Source organism: Petaurus breviceps, unplaced genomic scaffold (genome assembly GCF_028583685.1).
Source record: "Petaurus breviceps papuanus isolate PSGF00001 unplaced genomic scaffold, PetGlider_PUasm1.0 91041, whole genome shotgun sequence".
In the NCBI taxonomy this organism is placed as follows: domain Eukaryota; kingdom Metazoa; phylum Chordata; class Mammalia; order Diprotodontia; family Petauridae; genus Petaurus; species Petaurus breviceps.
The window spans coordinates 18,209,338-18,227,785 of NW_027187400.1; the positions used below are offsets into that span (position 1 = coordinate 18,209,338).

Here is an 18,448-nt window from a genome sequence, read left to right on the forward strand (position 1 = left end):
CCACCAAGAATACCTTGAAAATAAGTTTACATTAAATAATTAATTACAATATATAACTGATCATTCAGTTACATTTTCAGCATGGTCCAAAAGGTACACTGTTTAAAACTGGACCACTTAAACACAGAAGTATATAATTTTCTTACAGGTCCAAGAGAATGAACACACATAATTTTAGCAAGGTTCAACATAAAAAGCCACCTCTCTCTGAACCCCTCTTTTCTGTTTTGGGCCTCCACACAACAGTTTCATAAATCTCCAAGCTATCATAGCTACATTGCTGCTTCATAGCTGTGTATATAAACCACTTGATCTCCCCTGGCCCTGAACAGAATGAAGCACATCATAAAAGCCAATCATCTTCCCAGGATGCTCAGATGGTAGTGACAACACACTTTTCACAGCCTACCTTGGTGATCATCTTTTTTGATACAGATTCCCATATTCAAATAGGGCTTTGATATCATCAAGGTGGATGTGCCCTGTAGTGACAGCTCACAGCCAATACAGGCCTGCCCATTCCAAGAAGGTTCTTGGAATACATGGGTTCTAACTAATTTGCTGGTACAGAGGGAAAGAGCCTCCCCCAAATCCTCCTGACATGGCGGGGATGCTAAGGGACCACATGAGCACTGCCTGCTAATGATTCCCTCTTCTCATCATCTTTTGTAATTATCTACATTCCCACTGACCTCCAGAGTCTCAAATCTCCAACTACTGGAGATGCCCTATAGAACATTCCTAATTGAAAGTCCAGCAACCATCTTTAAACTCAAAGTCTTCAAAGCTGAACTCACTATCTTCCTCCCTCCCCCCGAAATCATTCAGTTCTTCCTAGCTGACTGATATCCAAAGCTCAAGTTACAACCTAGGTATCATCCTCAACAGGTGCAGGCACATCTTGTCCTTTCTATCATCTACTCTGCACCCCTGCTCTCCTCTGACAAGGCCACCACCCTCATGCAGACCTTCATCACGTCACTCCTGGACTGTCCTAACAGCCTTCTGCTGCTTCATCTCCTTGTCTCAAATCTCCCTCCAATCCAGTCTGTCATAAACACTCAGCTAACAAATCTTCTTCAAGTGCACATCTAACCATGTCTCACTCTCACAAACACTCTCAATAAACTCCAGTGGCTTTCTAATTTCCTCCAGGTCAAATATAAAAGCCTCTCTGGCTTTTAAAGACTTTTATAAACGGATTCCCTGGTACCTTTGCAGCCTTTCTCCTCTTTACTCTCCACTCTCCTCTCCACACACTCTGGGCGATCCAGCCTCCATCCCCACCCCCACTTTCCTTCCCTTCTCACTGACTGTCTTCCCCATGCCTCAAACTCCCTCCTGGCTTTCTTAGATATAAGTAAAGCAAGCTTTTCCTGGTTCTCTTTAATCTTAGTGTCTTCCCTTTTGAAATTATTGTGTGTGTGTGTGTGTGTGTGTGTGTATTGTTTGTAAAAGATGTTTGCAAGTTGTCTCCCTCATTTGACTGTAAGTTCTTTGAGGGCAGGGACTGTGCTTTTGCCCATTTCTGTACGCCTAGTTCCTGGCACATAGCAGGCATTTAATAACTGTTGGCTGATTTGATGGCATCCATTATTTTGACTCCTCAAGTTACTTATATTTTATATGTTATATCCTGTACAAAATTAATGTTCCTCCCACTCTCCTGAGGCACATTTTTAATTCTTCAAGAAAACTATATTGTGTTCTATGACTCAGAAATACCAGTTGCCATGATATAAACTATTCCATAATAAGGGCATTATAGAGTTGTGAAATTAAGTGGCATGTGAAGTTTATGGAAAAAAGTTATCAGGAACAACTTGATGAAAGAAATGGCATCTGAGCTACACTTTATAAATGAAAACTCTGAATTCAAAAACTTCATAAAACCACCACAGCAGGCAGTGTTTCGACCACTTCCACACAAATGAGCTAAACACAACACCAAAAGCAGATTAACAATTTATATCATCAGAGAATTCTGTGATGGAAAGGCCTCTGAGGATCATCTCTTTTGAATTTCTCTTATAAAAGTGGGAAGGGACAGGTGGCTAGGTGGCACAGTGAATAGAGCACTGGCCCTGGAATCAGGAGGATCTGAGTTCAAATCCGGTCTCAGACACTTAACTCAAAACTAGCTGTGTGACCTTGGGCAAGTCACTAACCCCAATTGCTCTACCTTTCCCCCTCCAAAAAGCCAAAAAAAAAAAAAAAGGGGGAGGGGGGAAGGGATGACTAAAGAGGATTAACAGGCCCACCTAAAGTCACAGAAGTCATAAACAAGAAAACTGGGATTTAAACCTCTGTCTCTTCAGACCATGCAAATCATGACTATGGGCTGCAGCTGGTGCTTCTAACACTATAGATAGAAGGGTCTTCAATGAGGGGCCTATCTCATATAAAAAAGATTCTGAAATGAACATTACCCCCTTCTCATAGCTTAGATATCTCAATGACAAGAGATAATACATGTTAAAATTATATTAAGCAGGATGCCATCATCATATCTGGAGGCCAATGTGAACAAAATCAAAAATGGATTCAAAGCCCCCAAAAGTAAGAATGAACCCAAGTGTGACAAGGCATTTCTCACAACATCCACTGTATCTGAAGACACAGGACAAATGTGTCCAAGATTACAATGAAGTTCAAGATTTTCTCTAGGGGACCTAACAGGCATGTTTTGAAGTCTAATGAATTGCAATAAAAATCTTTCTGGCAGTGCCTCAAGAAGTAAAGTGCTTTATTACACAAAAGTCATTATTTCCACTTTCAAATCCAATTGGCTCTTAGAGAACCATGGTAGAATATCTTCATTTGGTCCTGATAAACACTAAGTATTTGGAGGGAGAGTGCTAAATTCACAATCCAAGCATCAAAAGGAATGCTTAAGAAATGATTCAGAACAGCAAAAGGAAAAAAGGCTCTTAATAAACTTTTTTTTTAAGCAATCGGGGTTAAGTAACTTGCTCAAGGTTACACGGCCAGTTATTTCTGGGTGTCGTGCTGAGTATCAGAGCCCAGATTTCATTCCCAGGTCATCCCAACACTCAGCCGGCACTGAGCCACCTGGCCGCCCCTTTAATAAACTTTCAAGATCTTTACCCAGGCACAAGCACCATCCCTAGAAAGAAGGGACGTGAACACTACTGTTAGCTTTGTCAATTTTATATATACTACCAACCTAAACTATGTTTTCAGATATAAATTCACACATTCTTTAAGATGACCTTCTCTAGGGGGTTGCATTCAATCCACAAAATTCTGGACCACTATTGGAGTGGTTTTTAAGGTACCTAAAATGAGATGTTTGAACTACTTTCCCATTAAACAATCAAGGGTGGATTTCAGACTTGAGAACTACCCAGTGTTCATGTCTACTTTAAATCAGCCTTTAAATCAGGCTGGGGTCTCTCACCACTGACTTAAAGTTATAATTGGAGGTTTTCATGAAATCTGTAAATCATCTTATATTTGATACATGCCTTCTTTCTGATAACATTTCATAGAAATCTCTGATATCTTGACCTGACTTCTCCATGGAATGATAAAATGCCAACTGACTTTCACGGTTTGCAAAGTCCACCTAAAATACAAGGAAAAAAAAAACCAATCAGATATTATAAAAGTATCAGATTTCTAGTGATGCAAAACATTATTATAAATCCATAAATTCTAACCCTCTATTGTAAACACAATATTAGATCCTGAAAAATGAGCAAAGATGAAGAGAAAAGGGAAATCTAGCTGAAATGAAATCCCTTCCTTAAAACAAGGTCCTGCCCTCAGCACTAACACTTAAAAGGTATCCCCAGCCAAATTGCAAATTGCCCAACTTCGTCTAAGATCAGGGCCATCATTCTAGTATAGTACTTTATACCAAGATTCCAGCCTGTCCCCTTCGATGAAAAATTCCAACTAAATCCACTAATTCTAGTTGTATAAATGTTTGCTGGTGTCTCATATCTAAAATTCCTCATCACTGTGACTTCATGTTACAGGGAGCATCCACGCAGAAAGACATATTTACTTAAATTAAATGACTGGTTATGAAAATGCATCAGCTCCTTCAAAACCACAATAAACACCAAGGTTTTAAACAAATACACCAAATAAAAGAACCATACTCCAAAGGTTTACCCATTTTTTAGGAGAGGAGGAAAAAAAGAAGAGAAGAGGATCATTCAGAAGATGGACTGACATTCCACGTTCCTGGATTTCTATAGTCCCTGCGTGCCTACTCATCAGCTAACGATGGTCACTAAAAGCCATTACCACCAAGTGTGCAGGATTTTTGATCAGAGAAATGAGAGGATCCCAGAGAAGGCTTGCTGACTAATACCCTAAAATCCTCAATAAGCCGAGTATTGGGAAAAAAAAAATCTGAGACGCCTATGGAAAACTGGACCTATGATCTAGGTCCTTAATTAAGCAGTCCCCTTGACTGGCAGTTTGCAAAAAACACCAGCTAACTAAGAAGGGAGGCCGGAGGGCAGGATCTCAATACAATTTTGCTCCTTTCTTTTGAAAGGTCATTCTGCACACCTTAATTTTATTCCCACCGATTTTCCTCCCCTTGGTCTCTTTTACAGCTGCTTGTGCATATTCAATTTCATTGTAGAGAACCAGGGCCATGCCTTTTAAGCGGTCATACACCACCTGTAAAAAACAAAAAAACAAAACAAAAACCAAATAAGCGCCTCATCCACTGGACTTAAGGTCAGTCCCAACAAAATCCTAAGTCACGAGGATACCCTGGAGAAAATAGTTCTTTTAAACTCCAGAAAATTGTCAGACTTTTCTGATGATGCACAATGAAATGAAGACAATCACAGGAGCAGGGACTGGTTTTAATGTGGATTTTGTGGCTTGAGGTATATTATGCCTTTATTTTGTTTTTCTGTATTTTACTTGATTTTCCTTGGAGACTGAGTTTATTACTTATATGCTTTTGTTTAGGTTTTTCTGGTTTAAAAAAAAAATCAACCTCCTAAAGGGGAGAAAAAAGGTAATAGGAATACTGAGTCAAAGAACAAATTCCAGTCATTTCTGCTTGCAGGCAAAGGTGACTGGTATCTCAGAGCAGTTTGAATTGCCATTCACCCGGCTGGCCCTGATGAGATGTTATTCAGACAACAAAAGCTACATTAAAGTAATGTTAAAGTCCTATGTCACACACCCGCACAATGTGAGAAATTCACTTTTAGAAAGGGTTTAAACCTTTACATACCAGAGTACACAGTTAAGGTTTCCAATTGTGTTTGCAGGTGTGTTACACAACTGTTATACTCTAGATGAACCTTTTGTTGTATGAATTTCTCTTTTTAAAGCCAGTTTATTTCCAAAAATGTAATTAAATCTAAATACACAATTAATGAAAATATGTATAATCATATAATTAGACTGCCTAATTTTAAGGCAAAAATGAAATCCTAAACAGCCCTATGAAACTTTCTATGTGCCTATACTGCTCTGTGAAGGGCAGATCAGTTAAAAAAATTTTTTTCTTATCTCGGCTGGTTCAAAATATTTGTTTTTCAAAACACTAACCTACACTGTAAACTATCAGATTAAAAATACTCGCCCCTACCTCCCAGAGAGAATTTTTATGCATAAGCTATATAAAAACACACTAGAAACAGGGGTTGAAAGGACAGGATAAAGAAAGGAAAACAGTAAAATTTCTAAACCACACACTAAAGCCTCCCACCTACCTTTACCACAGGCCCGTATCGGCAGAAATGTCGCGTTAAATACTGATCCGTTATGTTTGTAGAAAGCCCATCTAACCACACGCAGTTTGTAGGCATGCTCTTTCCAAAACCCAGCTGAATATAAAAAGGTGAAATTTCCATCAGTAAAATTCACAATCTTTCATAGCCACAGAATTCTGAGAAAAAAAAAAAAACTATTCTTCTACAGCAAGCTGAGAATACCAATTAGCTCTTCAAATGAGAAAAAATTAAGTCAAAATAAAAACAAACAAACAAAAAAAACAAAAAGTTCAAATACTGAAATCCAACCTGCTCAACCATGTACAATACTACTTCATAATATACTGAGAATACAAAGGTGATGTACAATCAAGCTACACATTGATTCAATTACACAAGCTAACAAAATTACCAAAAGTCACAGCACAGTAAGAACAGATAGAGATTTCTTTACCTTGAGTCGATTATTTCCAAGGTATTCCCCATCCATCTTCTTAATAGCTTTACAGACGCTTGTAATGTCACAATATTGAAGGAATGCATATTGGGGAACTCCATTCACTTTCTTAATGTCAATATCCTGAAAAAAGCCAATCAATAATACTCAATGATATGCCAGCAAGGACATACATAAGTCACTGCAAAAAATGAGACCTGCATGGAGTTTCTTCCCAAATGTTCAAAGTACTCTAGGCAAGCATTTCTTAATTAAAATGTTTATCTCAATGCAACTTTAAATTAATGGACTAGACACTCAAACCACAACAATCCATTTTAAAAAATCAAGATTTACCCCAACCCTCTTCTTTCCCCCCTCTTAAAAAAGTGCTCCTGACTACTCAAAGACTTCAACTGAATGCTGCCAGCCTAAGAAAGGCATGGGTTGACCAATATCCAGGAAAGCAAGGGTTGTTTGCAACAACTATCCAAGAGTCAGCTCTTCAAGAAAATCACCTTCATCGGAAGCAACACAGAACTCTAGCCCACAGTGGAAATGGCTTTCCTAAGATAGCGCAAGTTGATACAGATTTGTGGCAATGGGTCAAGAGGAATAATAATCACACCAGAGTATCCCTGAGTCTGTTTATGATTCAGTCTCATTTTCCATGTCAAATCAACTGGAAAAAAACAGTTAAATTTCTCTTTCCAATACTGAAATTTTTGTTAGGTATCAGGAATTTTCAAAACATAATATTCAGACTAAAAATTACAAAGAAGCCACATTTTCAAAAGCACTTCTGAAATGTCCAATCAAAAATGACTTTATTGAAACTTAAGTGTGTAAGTTTGTTCTATCCATGGAAGAACTGTGTCCTATCATAAATGAGCCCAGCATGCTGTTTTGCTTATTGTGGCCAGAAGAATTCAGATTTATAAAAATATGTATTCATAGGTGTCTCCAGACTCTTTTCTTGAAATGTGTCAAAAAAGGGCCAAAAGGTAGAGAGATAGCAGCTACTATGTACAATGATACACACCCTTTCAGTGTGCCTATAACTGGTTAGAATCAGAATTTGCCTTATCAAAGTAATAGAGAAAACAACCTGTTCCAACCAGTGGAATTCTAACCAGAGATATAGAAGGGGGGGAAGAACCAGATAAATGAAGTTACACTGTATTAAATGATAACAACTTGCTCCAAGATGAAGACAGACAACTATCACTTGAGTGCAATAAGTTATATCCAATACTGGGGGGGGAGATCATACAAGGCAGCGCTATTTCAAGGCAAGTCAATTTCTGGATAAAGACAATGGTAAACAGAAACCAATGTCCACCATCATGTGGAATGTAAAACCACAGAATAATGAATTAAACATAAGACAATAATTAATATATTCTAAAAACTAAAGATTGGTTGGGAAGAACTTGGCAACCCAAGTTCAGCTTGCCTATAAACCAGGACTACACAATCTACACCCATGGGTCATTTGCGGTATATGCCAAAGGATTTTTGGGTGGTCCAGGGTTCAAAGGCCTCCTGAAATCCTTTGGTGTGTCAGCAGCCAAAGACTATGCAGGCCTGCTACAAATCAATGCTGCAGTTATTGATAATAAAAGTTGGCCTTTTTGCCCAAGGCAGGATGACAATCAAAATATCAGGTCTTGTTAGGTCTAATTTTATCAACTAACACTATGGTAAGGCTTGATATAACTGAAACAATATACTCTAGTGTACCCATCCTACTAAGAATTAATAATCTTTAAAATGGTATAAACAATAATTCCATTTTCAGGATCAGAATGCATCCTCTGCTTTCAAATAATCCCATGAGACAGTCACACCTATGCCAAAATCTATGATTCTTTCCAACTCTAGAATCTTCTGAGTTGCGAAGTGATAGCCACATTCATCAAGCAGAAATGAATTAATATTTGAGACACAAGCATATTCCACTTAAGCAAAAATTTTAATATACAGAAAAAAAATTTAACCTTTTAAACAGAGTTGGAAGGCAGCTATTGTACTGGTCCATTTCCCCAAGTACCAACACCTCTCTCCCCTTTCCTTTATCTCTTCTTCCATGCCCTTTCTTACACCCGATCCCTATAAAACAAGGTAAGGAGCAGCAACATTCTAGTCATATGCAGTGAATATGATTTTGTTTACTGAACACATACGACCGCCCCCACGAGATGCTATGTTAAGTATTCATTCAGTGGGAAAATATTTACTTCCAAATAATATTCCATATAAAACATGTACAAACAGAAAAGAAGCTTTTGCTTAAAATAAGGTACCTTTGGGTGACTATTCTCCAAAGCATAAGTAAGAGCATTGATCCAGAAAAAAATCTGCACACACTAGAGCACCTGGGACACACTCCTCTTCGGCCACAACTCGAAACGAGACTAGACAAAAGCAGCACTAGTCCTTCTTCTGGATTCTTTTTGTTTTTAACAGAGAGAAGGAGCTTCGTGGAGCTCAGTAGTGCCAAGATGCTGCACTCTCATCACTCAGCACACCTAGAACCAAGCCCGTGGTTTAACTAACGACAGGTTTACAGGGGAACTGCAAAGCCTTTGATACTTAAAAGTCAACGAGCAGCTTCCAAGGCTAGAACAAGTAACCATGACAAATATTAACATGGAATTTGAACTTCCAGAACTGATCATTCATATCCAAATCATCCCACAGGCCAATCTGCCTTTTCCTGAAGTAACAGAAGTCAGGACTCTCCTCCAGATCTTGCTGACCTTCAACCCCAAAGCACAAAAACCACACTGAAAACATTATCTAATGTGTGTCTTGAGAGTAGCTTTTGGAAAGAGTCACTCAGTTGAATTAACCATTAAGATCCACACAGAGAAGTGAGAAGTTAACTGAACCAAATTAACTGGATCCCTCAAAAAGTTATGCTGTGCTTTAGCAGAGGTCAAGAAACATTTTGCATTCAAGGAAGTAACATACCACAATTTCTCCAAATCGCTGGAAGATATTGCGAAGGTCATGGTAGGTGGTGGTCTTTTCTAGGTTGCCAATGAACAGAGTCCTTGTTGCTTTGGGGTGGAATTCATCTATCCTTTCATCCAGGGGACGAAATTCATTCTCACTTTCTGTTTCTAGAGGGGAGACATGGGGAGAGGAGAAAAGGAGGAAAAAGGCTTTTTTTAAATAAAAGTGTAACAACTACATGTAGTACATTTAGTTTCTAGGATGAATCTATACCTAGGAAACTAGTAATCTAATAAATGACAAGCTTATCCGGCAGGCAAATAGGGTATCTACACATGTACATATATGCAGCATATGAACTGAGTAGATATATATATACACACACACCCAAGTTCAGATACAGTGTCTTGGCTTCCCCTTACCTCTTTTGTAACTCATAGGGTAATTCATTGTCAAAAGATACATATGGGTGAAGCCTTAAGAGGCACCTGCTGAACTTCTAACCTTCCAAAACAGAAATGAATCTCTTGTTGTGAGCTTGGTTAAATGACAAATCAATCAACACCCTGGTCACTTTTAAACCCCAAATAGTGATCATTTTCTTTCAATCTCAGGCTCCCAGCTGCTGTGCAGACCCTTTAGCAAAGGGTTCAAGAGGGAAAACAAAAAGAAAAACCTAAAAAACACCCAGAATTGAAATCAGCTAAAAACTAATTTAGTTTCATTCTTAATTCAACAAAAGATCTTCTCAACTAACACCCTTGATGGTTGCTGCCATACCGATTAACCTAATGATCCAATACCATGAATGCAGAAATTTGTCAAATATGGAAATTATCCTTTGATGTCACATGGTTGAAAAATCTTTGCTTGAGGACACTGGTGTTTTACAGAAGGTCTTTGTTGAGTGCAATGTGATGGGGACGAGAGGGCATAGTCTCCCTGGTCCAATTTCCAATTCAGCCACTAATGGCCTGGTTGAGAGGGTTCTTCTTATATCTATCTATAACCAGGAAACACTGCTTAGATACAACACAATGGTGAATCCACAGCTGCATTACTTTTATATCTAACCTTTGGCTAGTCATATAAAGAAACAGCATTAAAAAATTATTAGCGTCATTCTTCAAGTCAATTTATATTAACTGGTTTTAAAGGAAAACCCTGGTGTCGTCTGACTTTCAATGAATTCCAGGGTTATGGTTCTCAAAATTCCAAGATAAACACATTGCCTTGAGTCTACCAGATTCTCTTTCTTACATTCTAAAAACTGATTAGGCACAAAAATAAAAATTCCTACTTGGTGGTACTCAGCAATTTTCAAAGGACAAAAATAACATTGAAATACTCAGAAGTTATACTCTAAGTGAACTCCACTTCAATAACCTTGGGCCTGTACTGCAAGACCAGAGGAGCATAGGGTTTTCTACTAGAGAAACAGGAAGCTAGTTAGCAGATTTAGAATGTCTCCTTTTTCCTTCTTCATAAATCAACCAGCTTCCAAACCCAGTCCACTGAAGACTCAGGAGAACCTAACAGGTCATATACCAGGGCCAAGACTCATGACCACAGCTTCTCAAGATACTAGGACTGTTCAACTATGCAGCAAAGGAAAGATTGCTATAGTATAATGCTGAGTGAACAACAAAGTCACTCTGAGTGTAACTTAAATAAAAAACAAAGACTTCCTTATTCCAAAGCCCTGGAAGCACCATCAAATGGTGCAAAAATTAGTATTATCGTTTGGGAACAAAGGAGAAAACCTACTATCTAGTCCAATGCAACAGCTACTCCCAAGTCATACCATCCTACCCAAATATAACCCTCAAAGTTAAGGTGCTCTCTGTCCTGGGGCAAAGTACCTCCAAATTAAAATGATCAAGGTCAAGTATGACTTTTACAAAGGAAAATATTAAGAGGGCTGCATTGTCCTCTTAACAGAAAAAAACAAGCCCAATATTTAATGAACCATAAATAATAAGTAGCACTATGCAGTGGTTCTTAAATGTTGCTTTCAGTTGTCAAATCCATTTTTTGTTTATCTAAGAAATCTTCTCAGGGCAGGGGAAAATCATTTTCCTCCAGAAAAACAGAAACAATATAAGATCCCCTGGGAGAGGAGGTATGACTAAAGCCAGGAACTGAAGAAGAAAGCCCTGGGAAAGGGGGGAGGAGAAATACCCTAGTCTCTGAACCAGAAAGAACCCAGGAAGAAGGGCTATAGTCATCTAAGGCTCAAATGCAGTCTTACAACTTGCAGTACAAAGGGAAAAAGAAAAATCAGATCATCTGCATAATGCTATGCTGTGTATGTGTGTATAACATCTAAGAGTAGACTTCTGAGGAGGTACCACTATTAACAAAGAGTCTTGGTCTGAAGGGGTCATCAGTTCTAGACTCCTGCTTCATCATATTGGGATTTATACTAAAAGAACTAAGCTCAAGCTCAAGTGATGCCCTAGGATCTCTTCCTGTCTTCACAAGTCAAATGCTTCTGTAATCAGCCAATGAATCCCTCAAAATCAAGAGTTTCCACCCCAAATATGCTCTCTCATTGCGAGTCCATCCAGGTCATGAAAGGTGATCTAACTTCTGCTAGATTTTTGCATAATGGAAAGAACCTGTCCAACCATACTCTCCCTTCAGGTCGATGATCCTTTTTGCATGCTGCCTGCTCCCAGGAGATCATCACACCTTGACCGTCTGGATCAACTCTAGAACTCTGAACAAACGGCTTTCTTCTCTTAGCAAGCCACTAGCCTGGGACTTTGGATCCTCTAACCATCACAGCCTTCTTCCCTGGGTTCCAGAGGCAGAATCCAGAGGCTTTTCCCCACAATAAGCTCCTAACTGAATACAAGTGCATCCGTCCACCACTGCCAGCTCTTGCACAACACCCTTGGATCATGTCGGTAAGGAAAGGGGAGCGCTGTGCGCAGTTAGGAGTAACACCCCTTCCCTGCGTAAGCTCGCATGTCATTCACACTGAGGTCAATAGTGTCTACTTTTCTTACCTGGCCCTACCCACGCTGTCACTTCAATCTGCACGCCAAAGAAGAGTTTTCCTTTTGACGCATTCTGTGCTTTTTCCTGGTCCTCTTGCTGACGAAAGAATACCAGGCCATACCGTTCTTCCGAGGCCCCATGGATCTGCACCGAAGTCACTTTCCCATACTTCTTAAACTCATGGAAAAGGCCATCTTTAAGGCTTGTGTCTAAATCCCCGCCCCAACAGAAACCAGAGTCATTTCTCTTTCTATTGTAACTGAGTAACTCAAAAAGCAAGGAGTCAGCGCTGGCCTCCCCTCTCTCCCTCTTTCTGTGTGAGTGCGGGGATTCAACGTTAGAGATGGCTTGTGCGCTGCGCTGGCTCTGTTGGCTCCTTGGAGCTAGCGTGCCCTCAGCTAGTGCGCTGACTCGCTTCTCAGTCCTAAGCCTGTAAGGATGCACGGCCGGTGAGGGGGCCAGAGTTTTCCTAAAGCCATAGCTTATCACAGTTCCCACTGTCATGTACCAAGTGCCCTAGAGTGAGTCTCAGTTTCTCAGTTGGTGAAATAGAACGGTTCCCATTTCTGTGGCGATCTAAAGTTTACAAAGCATTTTCCTTACAACAAAACTGAAAAAGTAGGTAATACACGTATTCTCCCCATTTAGCTGGGGCTAAAAAACGGCGAGCTCAGGGTTCCTTACTTACAGTAACTAAGCATCTGAGCTGGGATGCAAACCAAGGTACGCTTCTGACACCAACTCAAAATACTGTGGGCAAGGGAAACTGCTTCAGATCGCTTCATTTCTAGATGGATCATTCTACAATCATAACTGCAGCAACTTAGAAACCAAGAGGTTTGAAGCAGTGCCAGGTTAAGATGAACTTGCATTTTCCTCGACACATTAAAATGTTGCCTTCACTGCAAAGTATCAAATTAAAATAGTGTTCATTTTCTCCTGCTCCCCCCCAGATGGGGGGGGGGGGTATGTGAGAGTTACCTGTTGAGCGCACAGGGAGATTCTGAACCTTGATCCCAAAACTTTTGCGAGGCTCTTCCTTCTCCAGAGATGGAGGCAGCTGAGAAGTGGGTGCTGGCACCGCTGTGGACTGAACTGACCTCGCGGGAGACTCATCACTTGAACTACTGCTGGAATCACTGCTGTGAGAGGATGGAAACAGAAATTCAGTCACATGCCCATCACAATACAGTTCAAGCATCTCTCTCTATCAACTCAATAGCATCATCACCCTCTTAAGTCATGCCCCTGCCCCAGCCACCTCCACCCCTCTTTTTTTTTTTTAACTCTAAAAATAGAGGCAAGAGAATATCCCAAAATATCTTGGGGGTAGACAAAGGAAACAGGCTCAGGGAAGAAAATAAACACGTTTGCCATTGAGAACCAAGTTCTTAGGAGTGCTGAGCTTATTAAACCTCAATAGGTCACTATTTCAAAAGACCTGTGACTTCATCACGGGGGTACCGAGAGGAAGCTCACCAGCCCGCCCTCCGTGTTTAGTAGGTTTTCTTCATGAGTTCCTATGGCCAACAAGTGTGGCCACGTGGTGGTCAGCCCTCTAAAACCAAATAGATATCAAAGATCAATTTTAGGGTTTTGGGGGACAACAGTTCCAGATGTCATAATTCACTTCATGTCGCAAACCACAAGAGAAATGTACCAGAGAAGTGTGGCAGCTGCCTCCAATTTTTTTTCTGAAAGTTTATTTACATCTCAGAAAATGACCAGGGAATTTAGGGAATCTGAATAAGGGTTAGACTCCTTTTCACCTGTGGAAACACAATACCCAAATCAAAGAATGGGAAAATTATCCTCATTGAGTCTCCTTTAAACTGTGAAGTAGGGACATGCTATTAGTAACAATAATAATCACAATTATCACATATAAAATGCATTACAGTTTTTGCCAATTATTTTCAACTAAAAATTAAATTTGTATGACAATCTGTAACCCAGAGAAACAAATCTGAGTCCCCAAGGCACATCACCATCACCTGGAAGAGGAGGGAACATCACACAGCATAGATACTCAATTCCTTAAAGCTGTCAATATTAGCACATTTATAGAGAATGTTACCAGAAGTAATGGCAGACCCAAGAGAGAGAAGGCTCAGGCTCCATTCTGGGCCCCTCCTTGTTTGACCTTAGGCAAGTCATGTAAACCCTCAGTATCCTCCCTCATCTTTAAAGTGAGAAGGCTGGCTAAGTTGAACCCTAGGATTCTGTCACCCTCACAAGGACCCTGAGAGGAGGTTCTAGAAATGTTTTTCCCATGTTACAAATGGGGAAACAGGATCAGAAAGATGAAGTGTCTTACACAGCTGGGATCCTCAGCTAGTCACAATGAAAAAAATGGTGGCAATTTCAGAGTTAGATCCCCTTTGGGTTTGGTTAGCCTCCACTGCAATAAAAGTCAACCTGTTGTAGAAAAAGAACCCTAGATTCAAGTCTAAAAAACCACTGGGGCAGCAACAGGTCCTCAACTCACCCAACAGCCCAACCCCCAAGAGTCTAAGTACCTAGTTGCACTCAGTTTCCCCTTCTACTAACAACAGCTGGCTAGTACTGCTGTGGTCTTGGAGAATCCCTGATAAAAGCCATTAGTTATTCACACAAGAGAAATACAATGGCTGAAATTAGAAATTAATAAAACCAATTCCCACTGTGCATTTTCAGCAAACAGTAGCCACAGAAAGACCAGAGAGTGCATGAGTTGCCCAAGAAAAGAGTTTCTGTAACATGACTAAAAATAAGAAGCTCTACAGTGTAGGAGACAGTGTGAATTAGCCCACCGAGAAAGCATGAGGACTTCCCTCTTCTTATGGTACTTGCCACAAAACATAACTCCATAGTTATCTATGGGGAATACATAAGCAAACATTTAAGTAAATTGGAAAGTAAAAGAATACTACTGTATTATCTGACAGTAAAATAATGAACAGTGGAACACAAAAGACAAAAACTCAATGCAAGCGTGGATTGTTAAGACAATAATGCCAGCTTACATTTTTATACCATTTAAAAGCAGTTGACTCCACCAACTTTTAAGGGAGGCAGAACAAGCTGATCCCCATTTTACAGGGAAGTTATTTTCCCCCTCTGGGGGCCTCAGTGGTGGTTGTTTATGAAAGATAAAAGATTTGTACCAGAAGATCTCAGACTGTTCCCTCCCAGCTCTAAAATGCTATAACTGTACAATCTATAAGACTTGCAATAATGTACAACAGAGTAAAAACAATTCCTTTGAAGACTCCTTTTGCTAGCAAAGCAGAATGTGGATTCAAGAACAGAATTTGGTTCAGCACAACTTAAAGAAGACACCGTGAAGATGACACACACAGAAGAGATCCATGCATTATAACATGGAACGAGAAACAAAAAGTGATCAAATTATGTATATCTGTCGACCTCCCCTACCAATAAGAAGTCAGAGAGAGGTAAAGGACACACGTGTACAAAAATATTTTTGGAAGCACATTTTATTGTATTAAGAATTAGAGGGGCGGCCAGGTAGCACAGCAAGTAAGAGCACCGGCTCCAGTGTTGAGAAGACCTGGAGATCAAATCCCATGCTCAGACACTTAGCACCCACCCAGAAACACCTGGCCCTGTAACCTTGAGCAAGTTACTTAACCCCAATTGCTTTAAAAAAAAAAAAAAAAAGAATTGGAAACCATGTGCCCATCAATTGGGGAATGACTGAATAAGTTGCAATAAATTAATGTAATAGAATATTACTGTAATTAAGAAATAATTAAGGGGATGGTCTGAGAGAAAGCTGGGAAGACTTGTATGAACTGATACAGAGTGAAGTAAGCAGAACCAGGAGAACAATTCAAACAGTGACCACACTAAAAGCAAAACATTCTGAAATAACTAAAAACTCTGATCAATGTAATAGCCAAATCATGACTTCCTTGCTACTCAACTCTTGGGGTACTTAAGAGAAGCTTATTGATTTTTCCGTTTTTCTCTGCATACTCAAATGTGTGTATGATAATGTCTCTACTAATAAAAAAGAAAATGTTTTTTAAAAAGTCAAAAATGCACTGATAAGGAAATCATCAGTGGTGCAAAAAGAGTCACTCATTTCTCTGTAAGCCAACTTTCAATGTTCATTACACTGCAAAGCACAGGCATTTACAACGTCCTAGAAAGTTCCTCTTCCTCCTGCTTCCCATTTCTCATGGCCTTAAAAAAGTTCTTGCATTTAAATTACAACACTAATTCTAGACTCCTACAACTTTGTGCTTATTAATCTGAGAGAAACCCAAGAGTTGGGTGAATTTTTTGTGCACAAAATTTCTTTCTGTATCATTAGTAATATTTCATTAGTTAGAGGCCCTTATTATTATGTATAAAAATATAGCTTGCTGTTTTTGAGATGAAAATCTCTCCCAATAACTGGTAACAGAAGTTGCTCCTTTCAATCTTGTCTTTAAAATTATGAGGAAATATTGGATAATTTGTCAGTTTCAAGGAACAAAAACCATGAGTTTTTATATGACAATTTTTTAAAATTAATTTAACATTTTAAAAGTTGCATAGTCTAAAATAATTGTGAACTGCATTTTAAATACTTAAGAAGCAAAATTAAGAGACTATAAATCAAAGAGCAAACTGGACCTCTATATCACAATTCATTTAGAAAAAGAGCCGGGGGATTTTATGTACTGCAAGTTTAATTCAGCACCCAACAATATAATCTTGTAGCCTCAGTGTGATCTTGGGCTCCAATCATAAAAAGATGTAGTGCCCACAACTAAGAAGGGAAGAGCATTGTTATATTCTGCCACAGGCCAGATCGAGGGCATAGCTCAGAACTGTATCCAGGTCTGGGGGCCACAATTTAGGAAAGAAGTCGATAAGATAGAGCCCAGGAAAAGGCAACCAGGAGGGTAAGGGACCCTCAAAGACTGTTTAAATGAACTGGTTATGTTAGGCCTGGGAACTCTTGAGGCTATCATCTGGAAAAGGAACTAAGATTTGTCCCTGGTCCCAGAGATCAGAACTAGGAACAACAGGATAGAAGATGTTAGATCAAGTGGATTTGAACTAATATAAAGAAAAATGTCCCAACCATTGGCATTCTCCCAAAGGGGGGATGAATGGACTGACTTAGTGCAACAGATCTTCTGGTAAAGGCAGGATTTAATAGTTGCAGAAAAGTACCAGCAAATAAGTTGCCTAAGAATTTGTTCTGAGGATAACAAAGAGATTCTGAGATCCTATAAATTAACTGTACTTTTTCTAAGCTGGGGGAAAAATTAAACTTAAAAGCACTGTGAAACCTCTACTTACTGAACTCCAATGGATCCTTATTTCCCCAAAAAAGAAACTATAGTTTGGCATGTAAAACCCTTCATTCCCACCTTTCCAGCTCTAGTATGAATTGCCCCCTTCATATACTTCATGGTCCAGGCCATCTGGCCTTCTTCCATTCCTCTGCCTTTCTGTCCATAGAACTCTCCAATTCCACTGTCTGAAATGGTCACCAACTCTCTAGCTTCCTTCAAGGTCAGTGCAAGCTCCACTGAGCTCCTCTGTAAAAGTCTTCCCTTGAAGTGAAGTGACTTCCTTCCAAGATGAGCTGATAGGTGGTAAGCACTTTCCAAGCCTTAAAGCAGTACAGATAAATGGGTTATTCTACGCTCATGGCAACGCCTGAAGTTAGAATGTAAGCTCCAGGGGAGCCACTGTTTCACTTCTGTCTTTGTATCCTCAGCACCCAACCCAGAGGCTGGGATGCAGTTGGTAGCTAATAAATGCATCCAGATTAATGTATCTGTAGGTACCCGTGAATAATGTATATGTCTCTTAGGATTAGAAGACCCACCAATGTGACCCATGGATTTGGCAGCTGCCTAAAAGGACACACATAGTGTCTTTGCCTGAGGTCATACTCCCAGTGAATCAGAAATAGAATATGAATTATGAATAGAAAAGCCTTCCTATCTCCAAACCCCAACCTATGCCCATTATGTAACACCTCCTCTACGTGTATGTATATGACCTATGTACAGATGTCCATGTACATGCATGTGTTCATATGTATTTCTCTACAAAGCATCATTGGCCTGCTTGACTCATTTGCAGTTCAGCTAAGTTCTTCAAAGAGGTCTACACAGCACCCACTTTGCCCCCAATCCTAGTTCCACTTGATTTTTATCAGTAGGAACCTCTACAAAACTATCTGATACTTAAGAATACAGAAAAGTCTATAAAATTCACACATCAAAAAGGAAAATGAGAATTTCCTTACAAGTTTGCTCACAAAAGCTGCGAAATCTGATTTGCCAAGATCCCTCTGCAGTTCCACTCAATAGCT

General features: G+C 39.6%; 1 protein-coding gene across 3 annotated transcripts in view; it reads right to left on the reverse strand.

The window, feature by feature from the left end:
• SPEN (spen family transcriptional repressor) overlaps positions 1-18,448 on the reverse strand; it is a 113,791-nt gene that overhangs the window by 12,592 nt on the left and 82,751 nt on the right. For all 3 annotated transcript variants that reach the window (XM_069078896.1, XM_069078895.1, XM_069078897.1), the window contains exons 4-10: positions 13,102-13,262; positions 12,129-12,329; positions 9,130-9,281; positions 6,172-6,297; positions 5,718-5,831; positions 4,549-4,662; positions 3,489-3,589 (exon numbers count right to left, since the gene is read on the reverse strand). In XM_069078896.1, coding sequence (XP_068934997.1) covers positions 3,489-3,589; positions 4,549-4,662; positions 5,718-5,831; positions 6,172-6,297; positions 9,130-9,281; positions 12,129-12,329; positions 13,102-13,262 — 969 coding nt within the window. The remainder of the gene's footprint in view (positions 1-3,488; positions 3,590-4,548; positions 4,663-5,717; positions 5,832-6,171; positions 6,298-9,129; positions 9,282-12,128; positions 12,330-13,101; positions 13,263-18,448) is intronic.